General features: G+C 40.3%; 1 protein-coding gene across 2 annotated transcripts in view; it reads left to right on the top strand.

Moving 5' to 3' along the window:
* ldb2a (LIM domain binding 2a) overlaps positions 1–25,568 on the top strand; it is a 72,224-nt gene extending 46,656 nt beyond the window's left edge. Inside the window, exons 4-9 of one of the 2 annotated variants that reach the window (XM_076149091.1) lie at positions 4,990–5,112; positions 9,738–9,821; positions 13,232–13,355; positions 16,025–16,080; positions 17,053–17,193; positions 23,566–25,568. In XM_076149091.1, coding sequence (XP_076005206.1) covers positions 4,990–5,112; positions 9,738–9,821; positions 13,232–13,355; positions 16,025–16,080; positions 17,053–17,193; positions 23,566–23,796 — 759 coding nt within the window. In that variant the 3' untranslated portion in view covers positions 23,797–25,568. Of the gene's footprint in view, positions 1–4,989; positions 5,113–9,737; positions 9,822–13,231; positions 13,356–16,024; positions 16,081–17,052; positions 17,200–23,565 lie in introns of both variants that reach the window. The other variant, XM_076149090.1, reaches the window with a different exon arrangement.
* The last annotated feature ends 1,212 nt before the right edge of the window (positions 25,569–26,780 follow it).

Below are 26,780 nucleotides of genomic sequence, written 5' to 3'. Positions count from 1 at the left end.
GCGTGCGCTCGCACACACACACACACGTACAGGCGCACACACCCGCATCCTTCATCCCTAGAGAAATCATCCCCAGCTCCCAACTCGTTCTCTCGCTCTCCCTTTTCCCTCTCTCTCTCTGCCTGTATCTCTCCCTCTTTCATACCTGTCTCTCGCTTTCCCTATACCTGTCTGTCTGTTTCCTTTTCTGTCTATCGTGTATGTTTTCCCTTTTTCTATTTCTCATTATCTCTCTATCCCTCTGTATATTTATATATATATATTCATTCTTTTATTTTTGTTTTCTCAGATCAATCAATGCAGTGAAATTCAATGAAGCTGTATTCACGCTTTGACCAAAAAAGGTTGCCAAAGCATAAACAGATTCACAAATAAACAAACAAATGTAAAATACAACTCTCTCTCTCTGTCTCCATGTCTTTATTTCTCTCTCTCTTTCTCTCTCTCCCTTTTCGTTAAGCTCTCTCTGTCTCCTCCTGTGCTCCTGCATCACACACTCTCCCTCACAGTTCTCACAGCCTGTCTTGCTGTCACTCTTTCTATCCTGTGTTCCATTCTTCCTCATTTACGAGCCCCTCACTTTTTCTCTCTCTCTCTCACTCTCTCTCCCTCCGCTCATCAGACAGGGTGCTACAGGCTAACGAATGGGTGGGGTGTGCAGGGTGCTAAAAGTAGGCGGTGCTAGCCAGGTGCCGGTGGACGAGGCGCTCTGGTCTCCCCGGCACTGCACTGAGGTGTTGACAAGGTGGCAGAGGGTGCCAAATTGACCAAAAGCCCCCCTATGGATCTCTGTGGTATCCCAGCACCTTCACTACCCAGCAGGCCTTGCTTTCACCTGGCCAGTATGTGTTAGCTCAGAGGGCACGGCCCTTGTTACCGGCTCCCAGTTGGGGGTTTTCTCCATGCTGGGAGGCAAGCAAAGAGCAGGAGGCAAGTTCATGACACAATGATCTCAGCTGAAGTGAATTTAATTCCCTGAGTGGATTGTCTGGGAAGTTGACAGGTGGATTTGTTTTCCACAGCAGGTTTTTTTTTTTTATATGCTTTGCTCACATGATTTGGCTGTAGTTTCCTCAGACATGTTTGAAATATCAATCTCACCTTACTTCCTTTAAATAACAAATCAATTGATATTTACATTTACAGTATGATTACAGAAATGTAGCTTTATGAATCATAATGAAGAGTTTGGCTTTTATTTGCCAGCTGAAAAGCTTCAGTGTAAAATAAAAATCCTTTACTGGAGAGGATGACACATTTTGCTCTATAGTTTTCTTCCAAAAGTATATTGATTCTAAAGAAAGTGACGATGACGCTGAGGGAAATATAATCTTTAAAGCATTACACAAAATACTAATAAATAAATAATGATGATATAAATAAATAATTATACAAATGTAAGATGGATTAGCATTTATGAAAGGTTTTTGTTTTCTACATTTTTTCTCAAAGCAATTTAATAAAATGAATTAAAAATCCTGTCTCTAATGTCGAACAAACACAGGGAAGAAATTGGAACATTTTTGAGGAGACAGTTAAAGACATTTGTTTTATAATTGGTACATTCTAGTCATTGAAAAATAACAACATAAAACACAGTTATTGAGATCCTGTTTTGTTGTTTAAAGGTTTGAATGTCTTGTCAAGATTTTCACAAGTCAGAATGGATGGTACTGTCAACTAAAGGCTCTTTACAGTGCAGTCAGTGGGGTTACATCACATTAAAGGCAATTATGTTTTAAATATACAGTCACTGTCCAATACAATCCTATCTAACATCCCACACAAGCCAATAATGTTCCATTTGTGTTGACTTCATTTCACTGAGGTGTTGATTCAACTCAGTGGTAATAATGTAGTTGTGGCAATAATTAGTGGCGCTGTTAAATAAGACTGTTTGCTTCTCAATGTGTTTGTAAAGGTAAAGGTGTCCATTATCACTTAGTTTGCCCTGCGTGACATAACGATGCCATCTGTACTTCAATAAAAAATAACATTTTAGAACAACATTCTGAGAGGTTTAACAGCTGAAATCCTCTTAAAAAATGAATTGCATGTTGAGTTCCAATATTTAGTTACATGTAGTTACTGTAATTCAAACTGCATTCATATTCTCAGGATATTGACCATAAATAAACGAGAAATAAGGTATGTTGTTAATATTCCTTATTGATTTAATGGTGTCAGCCTCCTGTGTCTCCGTGTTAAGGCACTGTATTAATAACATGTCAAAAGCATGTTGCTGTAATTTGATCCTATTCACACTGAGCAGAAATACCCATGAACGTTGCATATTTCATTTTTTATCGATTTAATGACCTTCAGCTCCTCACTTGTTAATTGATTGTCATGTTAAGGTCCAGTATTGAATAGCGTCTCAGCAGCAGGACACTGTTATTCTTTCTTACTCTTTTGAGCCAGAGATCCGTGATCTCAGCCCCTTTGTGTGGAAGATTTATGACCCTGCTCTTAAATCAATGTGGACTCTGTGAGAGGCTGTACCATTTAATGGTCCACTTTTCAATTCAAGGGGATTTTCCTGCTCTCTGTTTTCTTAAAAATTGGTTACAGCCATTTTAAGTGATAGGAGTTTGACCATTTGGATAACAGTATGCATTAATAAATAGCTTTTGCGCGGTTAAATCTACTGAATGTAAGAAAAAGCTGCCAAAGCTTGTGTTGTATTGCGTTAGTGTGCTTGTTGTTGATGTATCTCTGCACCAGCACCACCAAGACTAATTCCTCCCCTGCATTTATTGCACTTGGCAATTAAAGTGATTCTAATTCTGCTTCTGATTTAGGTGGTTGACCAATTTATTTATCCATTACAGAGAAGCAGAAAGCTTGCAGAGATATAAGAGCAAGAGTGTAGGTAAGACTGTGGGAAAAAGAATCAATAGCAGCCTGTTATTCACTGTAGGCTATGTTACCTGGAAAGCATAAGAAGAAACTGTCTCCCTGGTAAACGTAAGTCATTTTACTTTGCTTGTGGGTAAATGCTATAATTCTGCAAAAACCACAATTTCAGGAATGACAATGAATCATTTCCTCATACATGCCAATATTATTTTGTATTTTAAGCAGTTGCAGAAGCCTAAAGGGCATAAAACGCACCCAAACACAGACGTGCAGGTGTGTATCTAAAGGAGACTTTTCTTTTCAGCAATTTGTGTATTCTAGCAGTTTCATTAAAGCATTCCCTCTGAATTTAACATGGTTCCTTACCTAATTTTTCTGATTATTTTTCACAGAATACGGGGGAAACTTTGAATATATTACTAATACTGGAATACAGGAGTTTTCTCCCATGATTTCAATCTTTTACTTTCGTCTCACAATTTAGGCTAATTGATCATTTTGACCTCAAGCATTCAAAGCTCTTACTTAAAGGTGCTGCAGTCATGTTTTATTCTTTATTTAAACATACTAATTCCAATGAGATAGTGTTATTCCATCAAAAAAATAGTGCAGCCTTTGCTCACCTCACTGGGCTCATAACTTATCAGTCAAGCAATGTGTTTCGAGTACAGACATTCAGCATCAGGATTTTGATCTTCAGTGTGCTTTTCTCTTGACAAATAATGAATATATGTAATCGTGAGGCTTGTGGGTCTTGGTTCGCCTCTGCTTTATTTCCAGGCTGTCGGGAGTCACAAAGATCACATGTTGGTCCTGCCGTAGCCTTCCTGAGCCAGAGGTCAGCTGCTTTTGGAGTTAGAACAAATAAAAAATAAAATATAAACTATTAAACAGTGGGGATTATTGCTTTAGTCTAATCCCCACTTATCTCACTCAGAAAAGCCTGTTTTCAGACCCAGCATGTCAAACTATCAGCGCTGCATCGTGTCAGTCAGCCATGATGTTGGATGTGTGTTTTGGGATAGGAGTCAGTCAGTATCTATAGAATGTGAAGGTCCCCCCCAAAAAAAACAAAAAAGCTGTGATTTCTCGTTTCTTGCAAGAATTGTTTTTCAGATAGGACATATTTCATTTTTGAACAAAACTCTGTACTGTATACTTACTGCACTCTCAGTAGGATTAAACAGCTCAGCGATGCACCATTGCACATAGCGTGAAAACATTATACAGAAGCCACAATTTTAGTGAAGACAGCAGAGAAGCAACTCCTTATTTTTGAGCATTTATTCCTCTTTTCTTGTATTTTCTCACCATGTTGGCGTTCGCGGAGGAGCATGTGACCAGCAAAGGGGGGTGGCCGGGGCGTGGGTGAGATGGGTTGGAGGGTTGGTTGGGTGGGGGTGGTGGTGGTGGGTTGCAGTATGGCCGCTAGCCTCTTTCTTGTTGATCCTCAGGAGACCATCTGCGCTGGGGGCATTGATTAGAGTGTGTCTGGTGGGATTACATCTTTGCCGTTGCCATGCCAACTAATCAGCTGATTTTTTTTTTCCCTCTGTCTGTCTCTCCGTTTCTCGCTCCCTCTCTCTCCCTCTGTCTTCCTCGCCGGTTGTCACAGCAACGGAATACGGTAGAAGCGCAAGGGTCCCGGCAAGCGCTGAATTCAGCTAAAGGGGCGAAAAATGTTTTTTTCTCCCTCCCTGCTCTCTCTCTCTTTTTCTCTCTCTCTCTCTCTCTCTCTCTCTTTTTCCCTGCTCTCTGTCTCTCTCTCCCCCTCTCGCTCTCCCTCGCTCTCTCCCTTTCCTCCTAATTGGCAACTCTCTCTGACCTGAAGTTCTTTTGTCTCTGGCGTAAACACACCCCTCTCCAGATTACATTTATTTTCACATTTTAGAAATAGCATAATAGCATAATAGCTCGCTCGGTGCTACAAACTCCTTGAACAAATTCTAAAACGAAGAAGCCCTTCCAGCGTTTTATGAAAATCACGCCTGGCCAATAAACACTGATTTCTTTTGTGCCCTGTCCAAATCAGCTGACAGCAGCCTGCCAGCAGGTTAAAGATTGCTGCTGAGAGACATATAAGGCCGAGCAGAAACGTCAAGTAACACCAACTATGTGATCTTTGTCCAGGTTTGCACAGAGGGCCGTTTGATACTGGAGTTTGCCTTCGACGACCTGATGAGGATCAAGACGTGGCACTTTACCATCAGACAGTACCGAGAGCTCATCCCCCGCAGCATCCTGGCCATGCACGTGAGTGTGACTCCACCAAACCCCCACCCTCTGTCCATTTCAGTTGTCATCAAATACTAACGAGTTTGCCAAGACGCTTTAAAAAAGCTCGACATTGAACCGCCAACAAAGCAGTTAAGAGGGATTCTTTTGCGGTCCAATTTATTTTCAGACATCAGAAGTCATCCGGGATCAAAAAAATGGCCCTTCTCTGAAATGAGTGGAGAAAAAAAAATAAGGTCAATGAATAATCTGCTTAATTCCACTAAGTGTAATACCCATTCTACTCGCTGCAGTGTGTTAGCTATGGCTAAGAGGAAGGCTTGTGATTTTCAGCTGGAATAATACGTCTCACTGTTGCCAGGGGAAAAACAGCTATCTGCAAAAAACATGCATATGCTTTATATCACAGCACTGTTTGTGTTTTATCTTTAACTACATGCGAGTGAGTTTTTGGATAATGCTTCATTTACAGTCAGATACAACTGACCCAACTCTGATTTGAAGCTCAATCACAGGTGGCACTAAAAAAAACTATATTTTTAGGTCTGTTTTGTGTTGTTATCATTTGTGTAAATGTTGCTGATATGCACTGGATATCTGGATATCACATAAAAAATTTGGCTCCTACTCTGAAATATAATTATGCAAACGCTGCAATAATTATTTCATTCTTATTTTCATCCATTGAAGCATTTGTTGACTTTGTTTTCTTTCCAGGCTTAAAACACATATGTTCTCCAAAGCCTTTGACTGATCGCTTGTAGATCACTAAGTAGTTAATCAGTTATGGATTACTTGAAAAAAGTGGAGTTAAGAGGCTCAAAAATCACTTAAGTTGCTTCTATCATCCAGTGGGAGGGTTTTAAGGAGTTATCTTGCTTCAAATAACAATGTGAGTATTTAGATCAACAAAAAACACAAAGCACAGTGACGTGTGTGTTTTTATCTCCTGCAGGGTTGCACAGTGTAATTGCCATTAAGCAGACCCCTCTCTTTGATAAATAAAATGTGATGCACTTGTTTCGTGATTTTCTATTGACCCCCATGGACCTGGAGAAGCAGTTTTGCTGTGTATAACCAGCCTCTTTTTGGCCAAATCTTCATATGAAATTCACACTCCAATAAATTGGCCCCTCTGGGTATTCACTCTAATTCCTGGAGAGTGGGAGATTGCGGGTATTGTGGATTGTGGCCAGATCTTTCGTGTTTAGTGTGCGAGTGTGAGTTCACTCTTTTGATCGTTGCCTGGACTAATGAAAGCAGATACGGACACATGGGAGACCGAATAGAAATGTTGAACTTTTTCATACAGATGTCGGCAGTGTGGAAGTCACACTTTTGAAGTGAGCTGATCTGCTGTTTCTCCTCGCAACAGGAATAGCTTTGGAAGAAGTCAAGTTAGCTTTTATTTTATTTTTCAGATGTCAAAGTATGTTCCTGCTGTGGTTGGTTAATGAATGCAAAAGTTAGCGAGATATACTGGGGGGTTGGACGTATATAACTTATATCAAGAGGTGGGATCAAATCTTTGTTTTGCAAGTCACAAGTCATGCCAATCAAGTTGTATCGAGACCCAAACAAGTCTCTACCACATTTCATGCTATGGTAATAATGAATATAGTTAGTTGGACAAATTGGAGATGCTTTCTAAAAGGAAAGACATGTTTTTATTGTGTCAGTTCAGTCCAAGTGTAAATCTATGCTTATATCAATATTTGCGATTAAGGAAAGTGGTATAGTTATTTATGGAAATTCTACTTTGTTAATATAAATACATGAAATAAACTTTCATAGTAGTAGTAGTAATAGTAGAATAATCTTTCCCTGAAATGTGGCTATTAGAATTGTAACAACCGCAATACCAAGGCTAGGAAATGTACTGATACTATATAATGTTGATGATAGGTCATAGTTAAAGTGCATTATCAAAAATTGAGCAGTAAAATTGACAATTTCAATGGAATTTAATACAGTTATGTGTTTTGATTTCTTACTAAAAATACCTTTGATCAAGCAGGTACAAGCACTGACCTTTCACACTGATATGCTATACTGAAAGTTTTTTAAACCAAATGTACCAACTTGTGTGAAAGTATAAAGTTAGTCATTTCAACTTAATTTAGGATATTTAACATGACTGAGACGTTTACCAATAAACAAGTACGTAAAATATGAGTGTGGAATATAGAGGACAGAGCGGTTTCAACAAAATGAAGCGCAGTAAACAATGTACAGGATGAATAAATACCATTTTAAGTGGCGGTATGGTTATGCACTGTGATCTGGAAAGCATCAACACAGCACATCTGCTTAAGCTTTAATTATTGTTGCATCTCTTTCCTAAATTATGTTTACATATTTTACTTTGTAATTCGTGTCACTGATCAATTTGTTTCCCGGCAAACAAATAAATAAAACGTTCATCTTCTTTATTGTCGAAACAGCACAGTTTGTTTTGACTGAAACTTCTTCTTCTGCTTGGGAATATAAAGTAATGCAATGCCCCTAGGTGGCAACAGTGGACACTAATTGGGGGCATTACCCTTATTAAAGTCACATTTTAGATTTTTATCATAATTCCTAATTTGATTTGTGTCCCACTAGGCTCTATATGTCACCACAGATTGTACCTTCTCTAAAAATGGCGTTGTTTTGAACAGACCCGAACAAAGATGGATGACCTGAATCTTCAGATATCAAGAGTCAAAAGTGTCATTTCTTGATTCCAGATCCTGTCATTCATTTCTACAAAACTTCCACAAACAGTCTGATGTTTGTTGTGTATTTTACCACTTTCAAGAAGAAAAATGGACTTTTCCGAATAAAAAACAGATGAAATGACTCGATGACGTGGAGATTTCCAACGTGTGCCTCTGTCGCTACTCTGCAGCAATAATTCCAGCTGAAAAAGGAATACTCTCAATGGGAATCTTCCGTCTGCACATTTGGCAGCTTTCAAAAAACATAAAGTTTCTAAAGAGCAGAATCTGCACCTATGGCAGTTTTCCTCCTCTTATTTCGTGCATTATGAGTCATGGTAGCAGCTCGGGCAAATGAGTGTCTTGTTGAACTGGAGCGAGCAGTAATCCTAATTTACATGAAATCTTCATCAGCAATAGAGCTGTCTGATGACTTGTGTGTCTCTTCTGCATCAAATGTTCAGAACTCCATGAGGAACTATGTTACCTTAAACAATGTGGTGTAGGACCACAGTGGATTCCTTTTGCATATTTGCATGTCTACACTGCAACAAATGCAGCAATTTCTCAACACAAACACACAGATGACAGTTGAAACAGAATGAAAACATCCCAAAGTCCCAGTTTAAATATGTGAATCCATACTTATGCTGTACTGGGTGTAGTCTGTTTTCCTTTGAACCGACTCCGTCCCCTGGTGTCCTCGCACCATGTGCCACTATTTGCTTTACTCACGACACTAATTGTTGATATATGGCTGCATCAGTGTGGCCAAGACACATTCCTGTATGGTCCATTTATCCTAATTGCACTTGACGATTCAACTAATTCAGATTCTGATTCGGCCGCCGCCAATAATGCACAACAGTTTAGTCCTCTCGCCGCTCGCATTAGGAAGGACTCCCTCGCTTCCCTCTTGACTTTCTCCACACAGATGCGACTGGAGATAGAGTAATGCATTTTTCATGAGGCGGCGAATGCACGCACGCACGCTCGCTGCTTCCTCTCAGTCTGGGATATGTTTTGCTCTGTCAACATCTACAGCTTCTTTTATGATTTGACTGCTTATTCTTGGAGTTGCAAACAAGCTCAGCGGATAATCATTTATCCACCAGTTCAGTAAGATGTCATTCTGTAATTACCGTGTGGTGTTTTTCCTTTTTTGTTCCTATATCAACCTGATTCTTCCTATACATACTGTATGACCACAGGGTTCCCATATGTGCTTTCATTTTATAATCCTTCCCAGTGATGCTTTTAAAGATGTTTGTCCTTCCAGAAGAGAAGACAGACTGGAATTTGAACCTCTTGAACATCTTAAACAGAGGCGGCTCCATCTCTGCTCACACATTTTCTACAATCAAGTGTTGCTGAAACTTTATTTTAACTTCTAGGGGACATTGCAAAGATAGCAAATATGACAAAATCACAATTTTGGGAAAATATAAACAAAACATTAGCTAGGTGGCTTAGACAATATTTGCAGTGTAGCCATTAAAGAATGACTGGATATTGTACATTTATCTAATAAGTAGGCTTCACACAGCTCCCATATGATAGAGAACATGTCATATAGACTATGTCAGAATTGTCTGCCGTAATTGTTTAATCGTCTAATTGTCTTACTGGAACTGAAGAGGAAATTTAAAGGGTAAAATCTGATGTGTAAGAGGTTAAATGCGATGATAAGGAGAGATTTCCACTAATTACTATCACCGTGTGACTTTATGAAATGAAAAAATGGTATGTTAAGTGGTTTTATGTGCGACTCGAGGGCGTGCATGTGTCTATTGTATGTCACTACCAACGCTAATGAGGCTAATTAACCTGCAAATTGCCTTTTAGATCATTTGTTTAGTCATGTTTAGATAAATAGAATCAAATCTCGCATCGATTGTACAGCACAGTGTACAGATGTGTGTGCTGCTCTTCCCTTTCATTCAGGCACAAGACCCTCAGGTGCTGGAGCAACTGTCCAAAAACATCACACGCATGGGCCTGACCAACTTCACCCTCAACTACCTCAGGGTAAAGGCCTGCGTAGATGTGTGTGTGTGTGCCTGTGTGTGCCTGTGTGTGCCTGTGTGTGCCTTTGTGTGCATGTGTGTGTTTGAAGGGTCATTTTTGCGATTGACTGGCCTTTAAAATGCACATAGTTGCTGTTTTCATTCTGCGTTGCGTTCTCGCTGTGTCACATTTAATATCAGCCTGCTAATAATAACATTACGTGCTCTGCAATAAAGTCTAACATGCTTTATTGATATTTTAAATGTATAACAATGCACGTCTTTGATTTGAGATTAATTTTCCAATATGCTCCTCCACTTCCTCAGTTCATTTAAGGTCAAATCACGACTGTAAATGAGCTTATTTTTCCGTTTTCTTACTCTAATTGAAAGCTTACACTTTTTCATGTGCCGTACACGTTTTATGACTCACGGGTGCTTGAAACCTCAGCGTATAATTTCACAACTATGTGACTACAAACCCCCCCCGTTAAAAAAATGCATTTATTTCGTCTTTACTTTCTGCACATACATGTTTTTCAACCTGACCGCAGCGGTATAATTTACAGTAATAGGAAGTATAAGCCGGGGTGAATACATTAGCCGTTATTTCACAGGGCTTTTGTTTGTGTTTTTCCACTCCACAGTTGACTGACAGCTACGATTTCCAAATGGGAGAACAAGAGCGAAGGCAAGAGAGAGAGAGAGAGAGAGAAGAATTAATTGGATACAGAAAATTAGCATAACATTAATGAACGCTCCCTGTTGAGACTCATAATTGTGAAATGGCACGCAAATTGGGGAACGGCACCTCTGCTGCTTATAATAACTGGAGTAAAGAAAGAGAGAGAGAGAGAGGGAGGGAGAGAGAGAGAGAGAGAGCAATGTGGCTGTTTTGTTTTCCTATAACAATTATTTTCTGCTATAGAATGCAACTATAGTGCCACTGGAAGAGAAAACACATAATTCAAGTATCTGTAATTACACAGTAAAGATTGGGCTTGTGTTCTTTGTCTATGCTCGTAGCTTGTTTGGTCGGTCAGAATGAAACGGGGCTCCAGCTTTGTTTGCCGCTTGCTCACGACGTGCGCTCCACGGGAGAGGTTAAGTTGTGTTTCACGTCCAAAAGGCATCAGTGTGCTGTTTGACGGAGGCTTCATCGGTCCAAAAAGGAGTCAGATCTGCCTCAAAAAAAACACATTCCCGTTTTGAACGGATGAAAAGATCGGCAGCTTTTAAGACGATAAAAGCTGAATGACGGATAAAATAACTGCTCCAGATATAAATTTTCTGTCCTGTGCAAACACTGGTAGCCCTCAGTGTGTCACATGCTGCTAATGATTATTTCCTCCACTGTTATCTCAGGGTGTCAAGGTAAAATACACCCTTTCCTCACATTAAACTGGCAATAATGTGTCTCTGGAATAGACCTTTCCCAGTGTTTATCAGTCCTTCCAAAGAGACTGACGGTTTCCTGGCTAAAGGTTATAACCGGCCTTTCTCTCGCTCTCACACACACACACACACACACACACACACGCTCTCTTTTTTCATTTGGAGTATTTAAGCCTTTCCATGTATTGAAGCTGCCGGCTTCCTACTATTCAGCCTGAAAATAGCCCTTGTTTTCAGGCTGAGAGCCAGGGCTCGTTGGCTGAGCCGGGGAGGAATATTACTGTGTCAGGAGGGAACTATCAGCAGAGAACACAGGATTAGTCTGCTACACTGATGTTCACTTTACCTCGAGCGGCGTGGCATCAAAACACAACCACCCTAAAAGAGGGAACAGCGAGGCATTACTATATTTATGTAGGGTAATTTGAAGTAAGCAGCTGAGACTCCTGTTGTTAGAGTGACTCGCATGGTGCAATCCTTTGTTTTGAATGCCCCTGTGAGATGCTATGAGATGTTTGGTTTGTTTTGCTCATATGTGGCAGATATTGGATATGTTTTGTGAACATGTCACTAGCAAAACAACACCATAATAAAAAAGAAACCTGATATTAATGTAGTGGTAATGTCAAGGATGATCAGAATTTCCCCAGCAGTCCAACTGGCACGTCATAAAATCTGTCACACGTATAAATACCATAGCAGCAAACGTCAAACAAACGTCACACTCAAATCCTTCTTCTCCACCTTAAAATGTAATTAATCATCGCAGAAGTTATTGCAAGATGGTTCCTTACTGTTATTTTGATTTGCACAAACATTCAGTGTTGCTGAAGTAATATAATATGCGGGTAGTTTTTCTTCTTTCCAATTTTCCAATCACCAATAGAAAATTTGAAATCTAAACTCATTTTTCAATAGATTAGATCTGTGTAATATTACGTTTTTCTCATTTTGGTAATATCCTGATTTTTGCGTTGTTTGTTTGTGTTATTTATTCATTTATTTGATTGATTCAAAGAGGAATTGAGCCATTTATATTTCCATTTTAATCTAGAAATAGGATTCCCTTGTACACACTTCTATAAAGCAGTGGGAAAGTCAAAGCTGTGGAGCAAAAAGCATTAATCACTTACTCAAAGCTGGATTTGAAACAAAACATATAGCTCATGCAGATTTGTTGACTTGCATGTGAAAAAAGAACAACACACTTCCCTAAAAGTCCTTGAGAGAGACTGGAAAAGACTTCATTTCAGAGGAAGACACAGGGCAGGTTGCCTGGAGTTTAAACCGAGGTTGTCGCCTTGTGATTGGTCCAACAAAGTAGACAGCCAAATGTCTGTCCAAGCGCTGTTGTCTGACTACAAGGACGAGCCTTTGGATGGCTGCTGATAGCTGAGATAATTGTCGAAGAGGGCAGGCTCACCAGATTGTATAATGTTATCCAGATGTTATGTGGATAAGCCCTCCCTGATGGATTTAAGATGACAGCTCGACCTCTGGTTCCTCTCACTGCTGATCACTGGAGATTTACGACTTCGCCAAACTGAATATTGTACTTTGGCCTTTGAACTGAGGAATATTGTCGAAGCTATGTGTGAGAACGAGGGATCTTCCTGCGCCTGCATGTTTCTGTGTGTCTAAAAAGGGGGTTGACATATGTACTGCACTTCTGTCCATGTGTGCCTGCATGTGTGTGTGTGTGTGTGTGTGTGTGTGTGTGTGTGTAAACAGCTTAACAAAGGGTGCTTCTATTAAGATGCACAATCTTGCTGTCCATACTTTTTTAGCTGCCTTGATGTCCTTTCTTCTCTTTGAGATGATAAACCTGTTTTTTATTAATAGTGTCTATAAAAATGTAGATTTACTGCACACTTAGTCACTCAAAGTCAGTCTGCAGGTGATTAAATGTGCAGCGGACCCACAGTTTTTATGGATCCTGTGTTGCTGAAGTTCGTCGAGAGTGGAAAGGACACTGCTCTGATGTAACATGCATTTGCTTTAACTGAACATGTGCTCTGTCCTGTCGTGTGTGTGCAGTTGTGTGTCATCCTGGAGCCCATGCAGGAGCTCATGTCAAGGCACAAGACCTACAACCTCAGCCCCCGGGACTGTCTCAAGACATGCCTGTTCCAAAAATGGCAGAGAATGGTAGCTCCACCAGGTAAACACACACTGAACTCACCACTGCTAACAAACCAGTCAGTCAGTAAAAATAGAAATGACACTATGGATGCTGTGCATACCTCCACCAAGGCCCAGAAATCTTCAGATCTCCATTTGTTTTCCAGGATAAAGGTCAAACTTTTACGCTCTTACCTTGTAATTTGATGTGCAAAAAAGATTTACCACGCACATTTATGGTACAAGCATCACCTTCACCACCTCTGACAATGTGGAAAATATGAAGAAAACTCTTACATTTTGCTGAATGTGCATTATCTTAGCAACACATTGTTGGTTATTTGTTTATGAACAGTGACTACAAATGTGACTCATGTAAGCAAACATATTTAAGTCTGCTGCAGCAAAATTGCACCTGTGGACCGTCCATCATAGGATTCACATGTCTGATTTTTCGTCATAAAATTCCAAGAAATTGGCAAAAATGTCAACATATTCCCTGTCTCCCATTGTAAAAAAATGGAGAGTTTGATTCAAGATCTGGAACTGGATCTGGTTCAAATCCCTTTTTCCAGGACCCAAGTTCCACCTATCTAAACTATCCAGCTGTGTAAACATCTGTAAACATAACCTACTTGGCATAAGGTGTAACGTTCTAGTCCAAAACAGCATCAAATCCAGTTCATGGTAGAAAAAAGGATCTTTTAATTCTACCCCAGCAGTCAGTTGTTGGAAGTAAGCATCATTTCATTCCCAAGCCTGTGTATGTCTCATTTTGTAGAGTTCTTATTGCATCATTTATGTTTTCAATATTACCATTATATGTCTTAATCCCTTAAATATGTTTTCCCTGTCAGGTATATGAAATTAATCAGAGGGGTGGCTCTTGAATCTCAACCCTGCTAATCTTACCATGCCTCTCAGCCTGCTATGATTGATGTTTTAAGAGTGCTGCCTGAAAGGTACCAGGCTTAAATTGGCTGTGCCGTGTTAAGAAGGAGAGAAATAAGCCTACTTTTGGACACGTCGGACTGGCTGCAAATTACAGCAATGCTCAGCGAGGCATGACGAGATGTCTTTAAGAACCAGCACCAGTCAAAAGTCCTTTGACTGAGACCTGTGTTACTTTAATTAAGAGTGCCATGCGTAATCAAACCAGAGGATCCAGGGCCAGCAGCTCCCCAGTGTATGTGGCATTCTTCAAAGGAAAACAAAATTAAGGGAGAAAAATAAATTACGCAAGCATTCTTCTGTTGATTAGCAGTTGTTTGATATGATGTCTATACTTTTTGGGTTTGGGAATATATCATACTGTATATAGAGCTATGCACTCTTTTGCGATTCAATTTAAACCTCTGTGGTCTTAAGTCTTTTTTTTAAATTCTACTTTTCATGGATTTGACCTTGACAGGCCAACTACAAAGCTGCTGTGTCAAATATTATATTTCAAGCAAACCTGCAATTTTCTGTTATTGGAAAATTCTCTTTTAAAAAATCTGACATTGAAAAATGTTTTCTCCAAATCCAACTGTAATTCTTAATTATCAAAATATAATTTAGAAAAAGGGTTCGACAAAATGCAGGGAAATTTGTTTTCATCTTTGAAAACAATTCTTGCACACATGATTGTCATGTTATTAATTTTGAACGACAACTTAAACAGTGACTGTTAACAGCAATTGAAGCATCAAAAACTGGTTTACTGATTTAGATGTTGTTTATAGGCTTGACAGGAATGTTGCTTAGAAAAAGATTTTCGTAGTGTAGCTTTTTAGGCAAAGTAAGGTGCAGAGGCAAAACTGACATTAGGCTGAGTGTATCAGAAACAGCTTTATCAAATTATTTAGTTTGATAGATACAAATGTGGGATACTTAATGTGGTGTCCAGTGTTCAATCCATAAGTTAAGAATTTAATTTTATGTCAGAGCTTTGCAGTCCAGCTGATATTGCAGTTTTCCACATTGGTGGTGTGTTATTCGCCTTTTCCTGCAATTCTTTTCCAACTGGGAAACTGGTTTGGGATTTCGGCAGGAAGGAAGCCATGAGCGGGTTTATGTTCTGATAAGTTCTTTTGGTGGAAATGGAAGTGATTTCAGTGCGTCACCAGTTCAGCATTGAAGGAAACGAGTAGGATAACAGAAATGATTGTTCCTGACAATAGGCCGGGTTTCTGCACACACGTCTGTCAAAGTCAGGATTCGAAGGAGGAAAGATATTGATAAAACAAAATCCCCTTATTGTTTCGCCTCTGATTCATAGTTTCAGTCTTGCTTTGTTTATGTTACTGTAACTAAATATGAAAGCATCGCCCTTGGTGTGATTAGCAAGAACCTCAAAAAAATGTTTCATTTTTAGACGTGTGTTTGAAGATCACAGCTTTGTATTGTTGTTTACAGCGAGATTAAAAGGAGTAATGTTTTTAAACAAATCTCAGCATTTTTTGAAAATCTTGTATGCATCTATATTTAACCTATTTCATTACTATATAACGTCCTGTTAATGATTTCGCTTGTGATTTAATTGCACCTTCAGGAATTATGTATGGCTCGTAATTGTTAAAACATCTTTCATCTAAGCACTAAGTATCCCAGCGGTGTTAACCAGCATTTGTATGAACATTGAACATTCCATGATTTCTTTTTCTCTGTTGTCTTAAACTGCTTGAGAAATGTGAGTGAAACAAACCTAATTTTGACTCCGGTTTTCAGCTGGACACCCACAGAACTTCAAAACGGAAATATTTCCCACAAATCCCAAAAAAGGTATCTTTCCTACCATGCAATGTCAGCTTCCTGTCGTCCAATAGGAAGGCAGAATTGCATGCATGTGCATGCTTAAAAATAGACATACTGTACAAGTGCATGTTACTTATCCCAGTTTTTGCATGTACTTGCAAATGACTCACTTGACACTTGGGCTGCTGCTGAATATCGTTTTAAAGCTTCGAGTATTTGCTTGTTTATTCCCTTAGAGTATTCCCATATTTGGCTGCCAAATTGTTCCATTCATAAATGAACCAAATACTACATGTCTGATGACATGCTTGAAAAATATTGTAGGTGAAGCTGTTTTGTCCACACACACAGGATGTAAGGAATTGGTACACTCAAACATTTGGAACGAGCCCGCGGATCAATGGTTAAAGAATGGGCAAAACAACACCACAGGCATGTTCATCATATTAAATCTGTAAAAATGCAACAAAAATACAACAATAGATGCAATATCAACGCACATTCAGTAAGACATACACACACAGATATGCTTTTCTGTCTCAGCAGTGTACTTTCAATGCTACAGAGGAAAACTGCAGCACCGAAATCATTAACAAATTTACATTACGTCGAGCAGCAGGGTCCATTGTTGAGCATTTATGCAAATGAGTCACGCGGTACTTTCTTACTAGTGCATGTCTTGGGAGATGTTAACGCTTGTGTGATTTCAGCTCTGAAGAAAACGTGTGTGTGTGTGTGTGTGTGTGTGTGTGTGTGTACAGCGAGTGTATACGTGCATGTGTGTACGGGTACGTGGGCTTTCTTGCATGCATGCATGTTTACATTTCTTATTTTTTCATACACACGTGTACATAGCCACTGCACTCCTATGCACATATGACACCCCTCAACACCAACACACACACACACACACACACGCACACACTCCACACACCCCTACACCCCTGTCTCTGTGTGGTTGCGTTATGTTCTTGGCATTGCCTCTGTTTCTCTTTGCTGGTCGCGCCAAAGCTGAGCCTGCCCGACAGACAACCACCAAGAGGAGGAAACGGAAGAACTCGGCCAGCAGCGCCAACAGCAGCGTGGGCACCACCGCCAGCAAGAAGCGCAGCCCCGCCACCAACTTCAGCCTCTCCAGTCAGGTACCTGTAAGCATCAGCTCCACACGGTTTGCCTCCTCTTTGCATTTTTCTCTGCACACACACACATACACGCATATAATCATGGTAGGTGATATTCCTAATGATTTGAGTTGTTTATTTGTTATTTGCACAAATGGTGTGAACAAAGACAAACTGCAAATGCAAACTGTGCAATGAAACCCCATGCACAAACGTCTCAGCACTAAAGATAAAGAGAAAACACATCAAATACACAATAACAGTGACACATATGACTTCCAAAATCATCAGTGAAGGAAAATGTACAAAAATAACTAAATATATAAATAACAAATACGTATTCATTTGTGCTGGGTGGTGTCTCAGTTTCAAATATAATGAGTTCAAGTTAAAGTTTCTTTCCAAGAGCTCTACACTGTAGAATATAGCTTATAAAAGACCTAGTTGACCCATTTGCTCAACCAAGTGGCAGTAGCCTTAAGGTTTAAAAAAAAAGCACAAGTTTGAATCCCAGGACCCAATAGGAAAATGTGGGCAGGGATAAGCAAATGATGCTCTGCCCTCATTCAGCTAACACTGACGTTATGCCCTTCAGCAAGGCAGTGAACCCGCAACTGGTCAGAGGTGTGGCGGTCTTCACAGTCTGTATGTGGCTGAAAACTAAAAAAATTGTCCCTGATAAGTGAAGGCTTATGTGAAGGCTCTACAGCTGCCAAGTGGACACAGACGTTTTTGGTTTGAATCCCCCTGCAACCAGCTATGAAAATGTGCACTGGTCGAAGTAAACCGCCAGCTGCTTCCGTAGTGCGGCTTTGTTGCTTAGAGAAGAACACGCAGGTTACGTGGAGTGGTGAGAAAAGTGGGCACCTCGTTTTAGTGTTGGAATGGCTGTCGTTCTGTTTTGGACTGGAAACACCAACCATAAATATTGACTGTTGTGGCTGGTTAAGATATTTTTCCTGTTTAAGTTAAATATTGGCAGGCTGCAGTTTTATGTATACAATAGATTCATTTCCATGAGACCATTTATATCCTTAAAGAAATATAAATCACAAGCAGCATATTTGCAATGGACTCTTTGGTATACTATTATACTTTGCTATTTGTTTAAGAGCTTGTTGTTACACACTGAAGTAAAGCTGTCCTGTCCTGAGATGAATTCTATCTTCATGCAGCCCATAGAGAGAGAGAGAGATTCATTTAACCATTATTTTAGTGGTGTTGTTCTACTGGATTACATTTTGGCTCTGTCCTTAATAATGTAAGAGGTGAAACCGTCTAACATGAGTCCCCCCCAAGACTGGAGGGGTGGGGCCATTTGTCATTTTGGGGGTCAAAGGGATGCTAGTGAGTGCTATCCCATGCACCCTCAGTGCAGTCTGAAGTGAGGTCCACTCCAGTGTGCACCAGTCTAACACCCATGAATCTTTGCCAAATTGACTGGGACCAGTTATTGGGGACAAAAATTGATCTTACGTCTAGAGGCGGTGCTGCTGCTGCTGCTGCCTGACCTGGAAAGCTTCCTCGCTAAAAAACAAGACGAGGCAATGTTTAGATTTTGCTCCAACAACACCGTCCCTAACTACCGCCATTTTTTGCTCCTGATGTTCTCAAACGGTGGTGGAGAAATCATTAATTATACTTCTGGACCTAATAAACTGCTCTCTTACTGGAGTGATGTCGCTCTTTACCCTGGCAAATGTACCCTGGGTATAGAAGAATCAAGCCCGGGTATGAATGCCTGATTTTGCCACGTCTCCATAACAGGCCACTTGACACAGTCAGAGGTTAAACAGCCTCTTAAACAGCTGAGTGTTACACCACATGCCTGGCACTTCCCCTGGAGGATTAGAGGCTGTTGTGCGAGTCTGTTGTATGCAAAGGCTGGAGTTCTCCACGCGTTTGCATAGACTGCTCGTTATACTGCCGGAATATTCTACTTTCACCGCTGCATCTAATGCTGTTGGTGCAGCACCTTTTTTTGGGGGGATAGGGAGGGGGACAGTCCATTGTGATCGAGCTGCTGATGCACTGGTAGGGAGCAGAGGGAGACAGGAAGTGTGTTTGCTAGAAAGTCAGAACTATCCTTAACTTTTAGGTTCTTTACTTGAGTATCTCCATTTTAAAGACATGCTATAGTTAACAGTGACTTTGCATATTTTACATGCAAAAAACAAAGGATAATGTTATGAGATATGTTGTATTGGTTTATAAAGTAGTTAGATTTTACTTTCCATATTCAAACAGCTCTCTGTCGACCCTCCTCTGGAAGGGACTTTTCTTCATCAGAACTACTTAAATACAAGGTTATTATTAAAATGCTGGTGAATTTTGCAGCAATATGCTACCTCTTTTCTTTCACCATGGTTAAGGAGTTCTATTCAGAGCAGGAATGTGTGTTTTTATGGGCAATGGCACGGTATTGGTGCCTTGTAGAACTTATGGTACGTCACATCACTAATGTGATGCCAAGTGGACTGGTTGTCCAGGTTGCACATATTTCATTTGGTCTGGTGTTGTTCATCTGTTTGACACTTTGCATGTGAACTGACACCTTAACTTCATTTTCTGGGATTTTTACAGAACTTCTAAATAAGGAACACTCACTCTCACCCACACACACACACACTCAAACACACATACTACGCTGCCCCCCTTTTTTCTTTCCAATGCTTAGTCTCATCATCTGTCAAGATTTGTTGCCCTCACTCTCTTTCTTTCCCTCCTTTTCTTTCCCTCTCACATGCATAATGTCCATCTAACACACATACACAAACACGCAGCATGCACAATTGTTTTCTCGCTGCAAAGCAGTTTGGCTCTGTGCCATCTCTCATTATCACAGATATCTGTATACACCCTCCACCCCGAGCCCCTTCTTCCCTCTCTCCCATACACACCCCTCTCCATCTCTGCCCTCCACCATCGCCCTCCCACCCACGCACACACAGACACAGACAGACACACACACACACACACACACCACCCGTACCACTCACGCCGTGCATTCACACGCCTCTTAAAGACTGGCAGTGTGGCTGGTAACATGCTGGTTACATATGTTGCGCGCCTGCTGTCTTTGTCTGAGAAGTTGTTCGTTTGTGGCTGAGCACATGCCTACGTGAGCCCAATGACAATAAGGAGTGGACCCTCGCAAGGGGAAAGGGGGGGTTACCAGTGGCTGGAGGAGAGGGGGTGCGGGTGGCGGGGGGAAATCATAGCGTGATCAACACTGACCTCTAGTGGCTTGAATACAGTCTTGAATATGTGATGTTCTTTCACCTACACGGGCATATATTTTGCAAAATTACTTCTCATTTCTCTTTATGTTAAATGTACTCAAGATTAGAACATCAATATATTGGTCAATATTATTTAGTATTATAGTAATATTTCAACCGCAGCACTAGTCTAGTCTCTTAGTTTGAGTAGTACACAACTTGCTTAAGGGCGATTTGCGGCAGTAAAGGAGGAACCTTTACTTAAGTAAAAGTAGAGAAATACTAAATTCGGAAGCATTCATTCTACATTCAGCATTTTAATTGGTACGAAAAAGTACAAGAAGAGTTTCGCAGCTGAATATAGTTTAATATGAAAAGTTAAGAATTGTTCTGAATTATTAAATAGAACATAATCGTGAAATTGCTTCAATTGGACATAGAAGGTTTGACACATAACGTAATTTATTTTGAAGAAAGAAAAGAAAGTAACATTTGAAAGCAAAGGTAAAGAACACAAAGAGTCTCTAAGGTGCAATTACATCCTTTTGTGGTGGAAGCGTTCGCACCACGTCTTTATTTTTACATTCCCACTTGTTGTCTCGGGAAGGCCCAAGGGGAGGAAATATGTCCCCCGAGCTTCTTGGCCTTCTAATCTCAGTGAAAGCAATGATGCTGTTGGGTGAGTGATGGCGGTGAGGAAGGGTGGGGAGGCTTTTGGCCCTTCGCTTCAGCCAGTTCCAAGCTCACGCAACGCTAACGTTAACTAAATGAGTAGACGAGTAGACAGTATTAATTAGATCACAATTAGGTCTCCCCAAGTCCCCGGCTAGCCACCAGCTGTTATCATTGGAGGTGTTTTCGGGGGGGGGGGACCCAAAATTGGCCAGAGGTTGGTTGACAGGCCTCCTCACAGGAACAGATGGCAAATGCGAGGCTTGTTGGCAATCAGCACGTTTTCAGCTAATGACTTAATTAGCTATGCAAATTGACAAATCAGTGTGGATATTGTCATTTAGTTGAAAAGCTCACCTAAATTAATTAGCCTGATTAAGGCGTAGTGGGGTGTAGTGTTGGTCGCAAGGGGGGTTTGTGGATGACTGGGATAAATAAACTGCCTCCCTCCACCCGTGCTCTACTTCTAAGAGTGTGTGTGTGTATTTACCCATGTCTTATACAGTGTGCGTGTGTATGTGTGTGTGTGAGGGGGGGTTTTATAGTGTGCCAAGTTGTCTAATTTTGTTTGTATGTGTGTGTCAATGTTTGCTGGGTGCGATCATGTGTGTGTGCTTGTTTCTGTTTTTGTATGTGTGGTTTTGGTTTGCTGCTGCACTGGCTTGTGTGTTCATATACTGTATACTGTATATATATATATATATATATATATATGGGTGTGTGTGTGTGTGTGTGTGTGTCTGCGTGTGTGTGTGTGTGTGTGTGTGTGTGTGTGTGTGTGTGTGTGTGTGTGTGTCTGTGTGTGTGGTGTAGAATTCCTATATCTGGTTAGCCTATCCATGCAAGTGCTTTTGTCTGTGTTGCTCTTCAAGTGTGTTTTGAGTGTGATTGTACAGTAAGCCTATATGTGTGTGTATGTGCTTTGCTGTATGTCTCCCTCCCCCTCTCTCTCTCTCTCTCTCTCTCTCTCTCTCTCTCTCTCTCTGTGTCTGGGTATGAGCTTGTGTGTGTGTGTGTGTGTTTGAGACACACACACACACACACACACACACACACAGCGAGATCTCCCAAGCTGGGCAGCGTTGACACACATGGCCAGTGAAGCGTGCGCTCCATTTAACTGTACAGCTTCTTCCCAGGTTACTGTGGGTGGCGCCGGGCCCGCCAGTAGGGAGATGCTTAGCCAGTCAAAGGCAGACGACATCCACTGACTCTCAACACACAGAAACACAGACACATTTCAGAGCAAAGTCAGAAATTACACGTGGGTGATTAGGGAGAATAACTTTGGAGGCCATGTGCAGTGATTGTTGTTGATTCAAAAGCACATGTTAATATCAGCACTCACCTGGGAAAAGAACAAAACAGATACTCAACACTAAACAGAGCTAAACATCAGGATTCCTTCATATTCTTTCATAACAACTCATATAGTCCTTGATAATGGATAGATCCCACTGCTTCCCTGGCTTGACCTGAGAGTGAGACGGCCATCTCTGTGAAGTATGTCTTATATGATGAGTATTGATTGGAGGGCTGGCGGGAAATGCGTTTTCTGTACAGGAAGGTTTCATTTCCACAGAATGACCGAACAAATGGGTTCACTGGATACAACACATGCACCCAAACAAACAGACACACACACCAGAGTTATTCCAGATATATGAGTCCGTGATGAACCCGGAAAACACACCTCCCATTTAATAAAATACACAAAATAAACAAGAGAAACAGGTCCACAACTGTAAAGGCAGCAGTGCATAAACAAAGATATGAGTTAAGTTATCTGTTTCTTCATGACTTTGTAGTATTTTTTGGTCTTCCATTTGAGTCTCTCTTCATTCACTTGACATTCAGATGGTGCTGTGGTCTGAGAAAAGTCAAAGAAATTGCAATTATCATGCACAAATTTCTAGCTCATCGTCATTTTATCTGAACTTAGATTAGGCCCAAGGATCGTCCTGCAGAAAGCTTAAATCAAATCCTGATCTTGATCTTGTTCCATGTGTAATAATAATATCCGTATCCATCTTAATAGTGTACAATAGTGTTACAAATAAAAAGCACCCAACTACAAAATCTGATTAAATATATGCTACTACCCTGTCTGACTTTAAATGATAATCACCACCATTTCTAATGTATCTAATAATGTAGTGTACAATTACTGCCTCATCGCCAATAGCAAATCGATTTCAATGACGCAAATATGTGTATAATTGATTCTGGATATATTTCTATTTAAAATGCATTGAAATGTGTGATTGAAGGCTTAACTTTTCCTCTCTCAGAGAAATAGATAATTGATTTGATTAGTTGTATATGTGACTAGATCAAGCTGCTGTCTGTACTATACTATGATAATAAGTAATCCAAATGTTTTATTGTAACAACTGGAACATGTTGTGACCTTTTGAAGAGTTCACCATCAAAGGAAGAACATTGGCATCTTCCTCTCTTGTCTACTTGTAAACCCGTTCTCTATTCTCTCTCCCCGCAGGACGTGATGGTGGTGGGCGAGCCGACCTTGATGGGCGGCGAGTTCGGGGACGAGGATGAGCGTCTGATCACTCGCCTGGAGAACACGCAGTACGACGCCACCAATGGCCTGGATGACGAGGACGACTTCAATAGCTCTCCAGCTCTGGGCAACAATGCCCCCTGGGGCAGCAAACCCCCCACCACCCAGGACAGCAAACCCGAGAGCACAGCGCCTCAGCCCTCGCAGTAAAGCAAAAGAAGAAAACAATAGATCCTTGACTCCATGTGGTCTGGACCCTTTTTAACCTCTCCCTAACCCCCTGAGGACAGTGCTTCTACACCTCATAACATTGTACTGAATCAGAACCCCCATCTGCAAACTCATTGCTGGCAGTGACACACACTCATGTCCAGCCGAAATGTCTCTGTCCTGGATATGTCTTCTTCTCTGAATCACTGTAACATCTTAGGAGAACTCTGAAAAACTGGCAGCATTGCACAGCAATATCCACGTCTCAAAGACTACTTTCTTTTTTTTGTTTTTCAAAGAAATGCGTACAAGGTGTGTGCAACGATAATGTAAAAAAAATATGACGGTGTGTGCATTTTCTCAAGAACGCAGTGGAAATGTGCCGATGAAATTCTCCTCGGAAGCTCAGATACAAACCTCTCGTCTAGTGGAATACTGCAGCTGTGATTGGTTGACCTGCAGGTCACTCTGACAGTAGACAGTGGGGAAAAAAGAGAAGAAGAGGAAGAAAAAAAACAAATAAAATGTATCTTAAAAATAGCAGACTTAATGTGGAGGAGGCAAAGTGTTTTTAACAGCTAACAGAGCCGATGGAACCATCTAACCACATTGGAAGCAAATGGAACATGTTTGAAGCAATTGCATTTTTATTGGAAATTCGGTTGGCTGCCGGTTTGTTTCTGCTCTTGCTGTTTATTTCCATTTCCAATTAAGAGGGAATAAAATCCTCTACCACTTTGGACTCCTTTCAAACGAGGGAAAATTGTGTTTTTTTCCAGATTACCGCGGTCGTCACAGATTGTGATTTCATGCAAACCAGTTTGATTGTGTTCGTAGTCTATTGGTATTTCGCTTCTCTCAGAATCCTTTGCAATCACATTGTAATTTTGCCGATCAGTATGTGAAGTTTGCTGACACGCATTGATGCATTAATGTTGATTTCTCTCCCCCCTCCCCCGCCCTTCCAAATTGAACTTTCCCTTTAACGACCTACTCCCAAACTGATACTGAAGCATTTTCCTGCATGATTTTATAGGAACTTTTGTTGACTATATGTACTTTTTAAAACACATCGGTCTGATTTTTGTTGGCTCATCAGTTTGGGAACACTGTTACAAGATTTGTAGCTCTGTAAATAGAAGTGGAAACTATTTTGTCCACTGTAAATCAGCCACTGACACCAGTTTGGATATGGCAGCTGTTTTGTTCCGTGCAGGAAGTTCACATTTCTGTAGGGTGGTTTGGATTGAATTTGGTTTGCTTCTATCGAATCCAAACTAACTGACTAACTAACGCTCCCAATCCTCTCTAGCTAGCACAGAACCAAAGCCACAAAGTTAAATGATATCCACACACTCACTTGTCACATTTCATGTATAATATACGGCGTGATAAAAAGTCAATTTTACATTTTAAAACGCACAGAAAAATCCCATCCATCCTACAGAAATGAGATCCCTGTATTTGTGTTGGCAATTCTTCTTTGACCTATAATTGAATTGATATTATTGAATTGAATTATCCCTGAACTCTTTTGTTGGACTTTTGTTTGAAAATGGGCAAGAAGACACTGGTGGATGTCTTTATACATTTGGATTGTATGGGTATTTATTTGTGCATTTGTAAGGACGTTAACACATTTCTAAATATGTTTGAGCCTAGTATTATTAGACACCATTTGTACATTATATAGCAGAGGTGTTCAGTGTCATATCTGATGTCTGGTATGTATGCTTTACCATTATGTGTGCCAATAAACCGTGCTTACAAATGAGTCTGGTTTGGTTTATGTATATGCATTGTGTGTTGATGAATTATTTCAATGTTAACATTTCGCAATTTGGATACTTTGGGGATTGATGTGACAGTTAGAGCAGATATCAAAGTGACATATGTGGTGTTTTGTGCATCAGTCATCCAGAAAGGTCACGGTTTCGGTCACTGTCGCGTCTAAAATGAAAGATCTACCTCGTACATAAGCAAACAGCTGACTTTTGTATACTGCACATTTCTGAGCTGAAATATTTGAAATGTTTTCTCATTTCAAGTGATAAAGTGTGACATCCTGTCTGAATATGTCCTGCATTTTCAGTGGAGCCTGATTGCAGAAAGCGTTTCATTAATCAAAACAATGGAAACACTGTAACTATCACCCTTCGTGTTATTTCTACAGCATAATAGAACAAAAGCTTCTTTGTTGCTATTCAGTGAACATACTGTGAGAAACCCACTGCAGTAAAAGCAAATGTATATGTTTTTACACACAGTAGCTGCAAAGGACTAGACTCCATGGAAACCACAATACATGTTGCCTTTGAATATGATGTGTGTTCATAGTGATATAAACGACTCAGATTAAAACTACCTGGCTTGGTTTATACTACAGCTCATATGTTTGAAAACCCTGAGTATACGCTCATCCAACTTGCATTCTCAGAGGTGTACAGTCATGTTTCCTTCCTCAGATTTGTTGAGCAAAAACATCAGTTAAACAAATACAATGCAACGCAAATACCGTATTTCTGCATTAATAGGTTTATTTTGGTATAAATAAATGTGTGTTTCTTCTGCTATGGCAGTATTATAAAAGAATTGTACAAAACTCAACAACTCAACAGTGATCATTTCTCTAAGATCCAGCAGATTTAGGCAAGCTCCTCTGTCTCTCTGCTCTGCTACGCTCTGGTAGTTTGAGAGCAGATTCGTTTGATGGAAATTAGGCGACACCAAGCGGAGTATACTGGGTACTGCATGTGTTATTCTCCGAACGTTATCAGTAACATACAGTATCGAGTGGTTCCCTATACATATTTAAAGGTACACATTTCCTTGTAAACTAATAAAAAATCATTAGTTAAATGATGCCAAATGACACCAGTAACCTATCTTCTTTTTCTGTTTTACTGTATCATCAATACAAACATACATGTATTTATTTTTTTGACATGGCAATATCTCATTATACTCTCCCTAAAATTATGTTG

This window comes from Genypterus blacodes, unplaced genomic scaffold (genome assembly GCF_046128005.1).
Source record: "Genypterus blacodes isolate CSIRO-AG114 ecotype Tasmania unplaced genomic scaffold, CSIRO-AGI_Gbla_v1 ptg000044l_1, whole genome shotgun sequence".
NCBI classification, from domain to species: domain Eukaryota; kingdom Metazoa; phylum Chordata; class Actinopteri; order Ophidiiformes; family Ophidiidae; genus Genypterus; species Genypterus blacodes.
The sequence above is the reverse complement of the archived record's forward strand: the minus strand, read 5'-3'. Positions and strand labels throughout refer to the sequence as shown.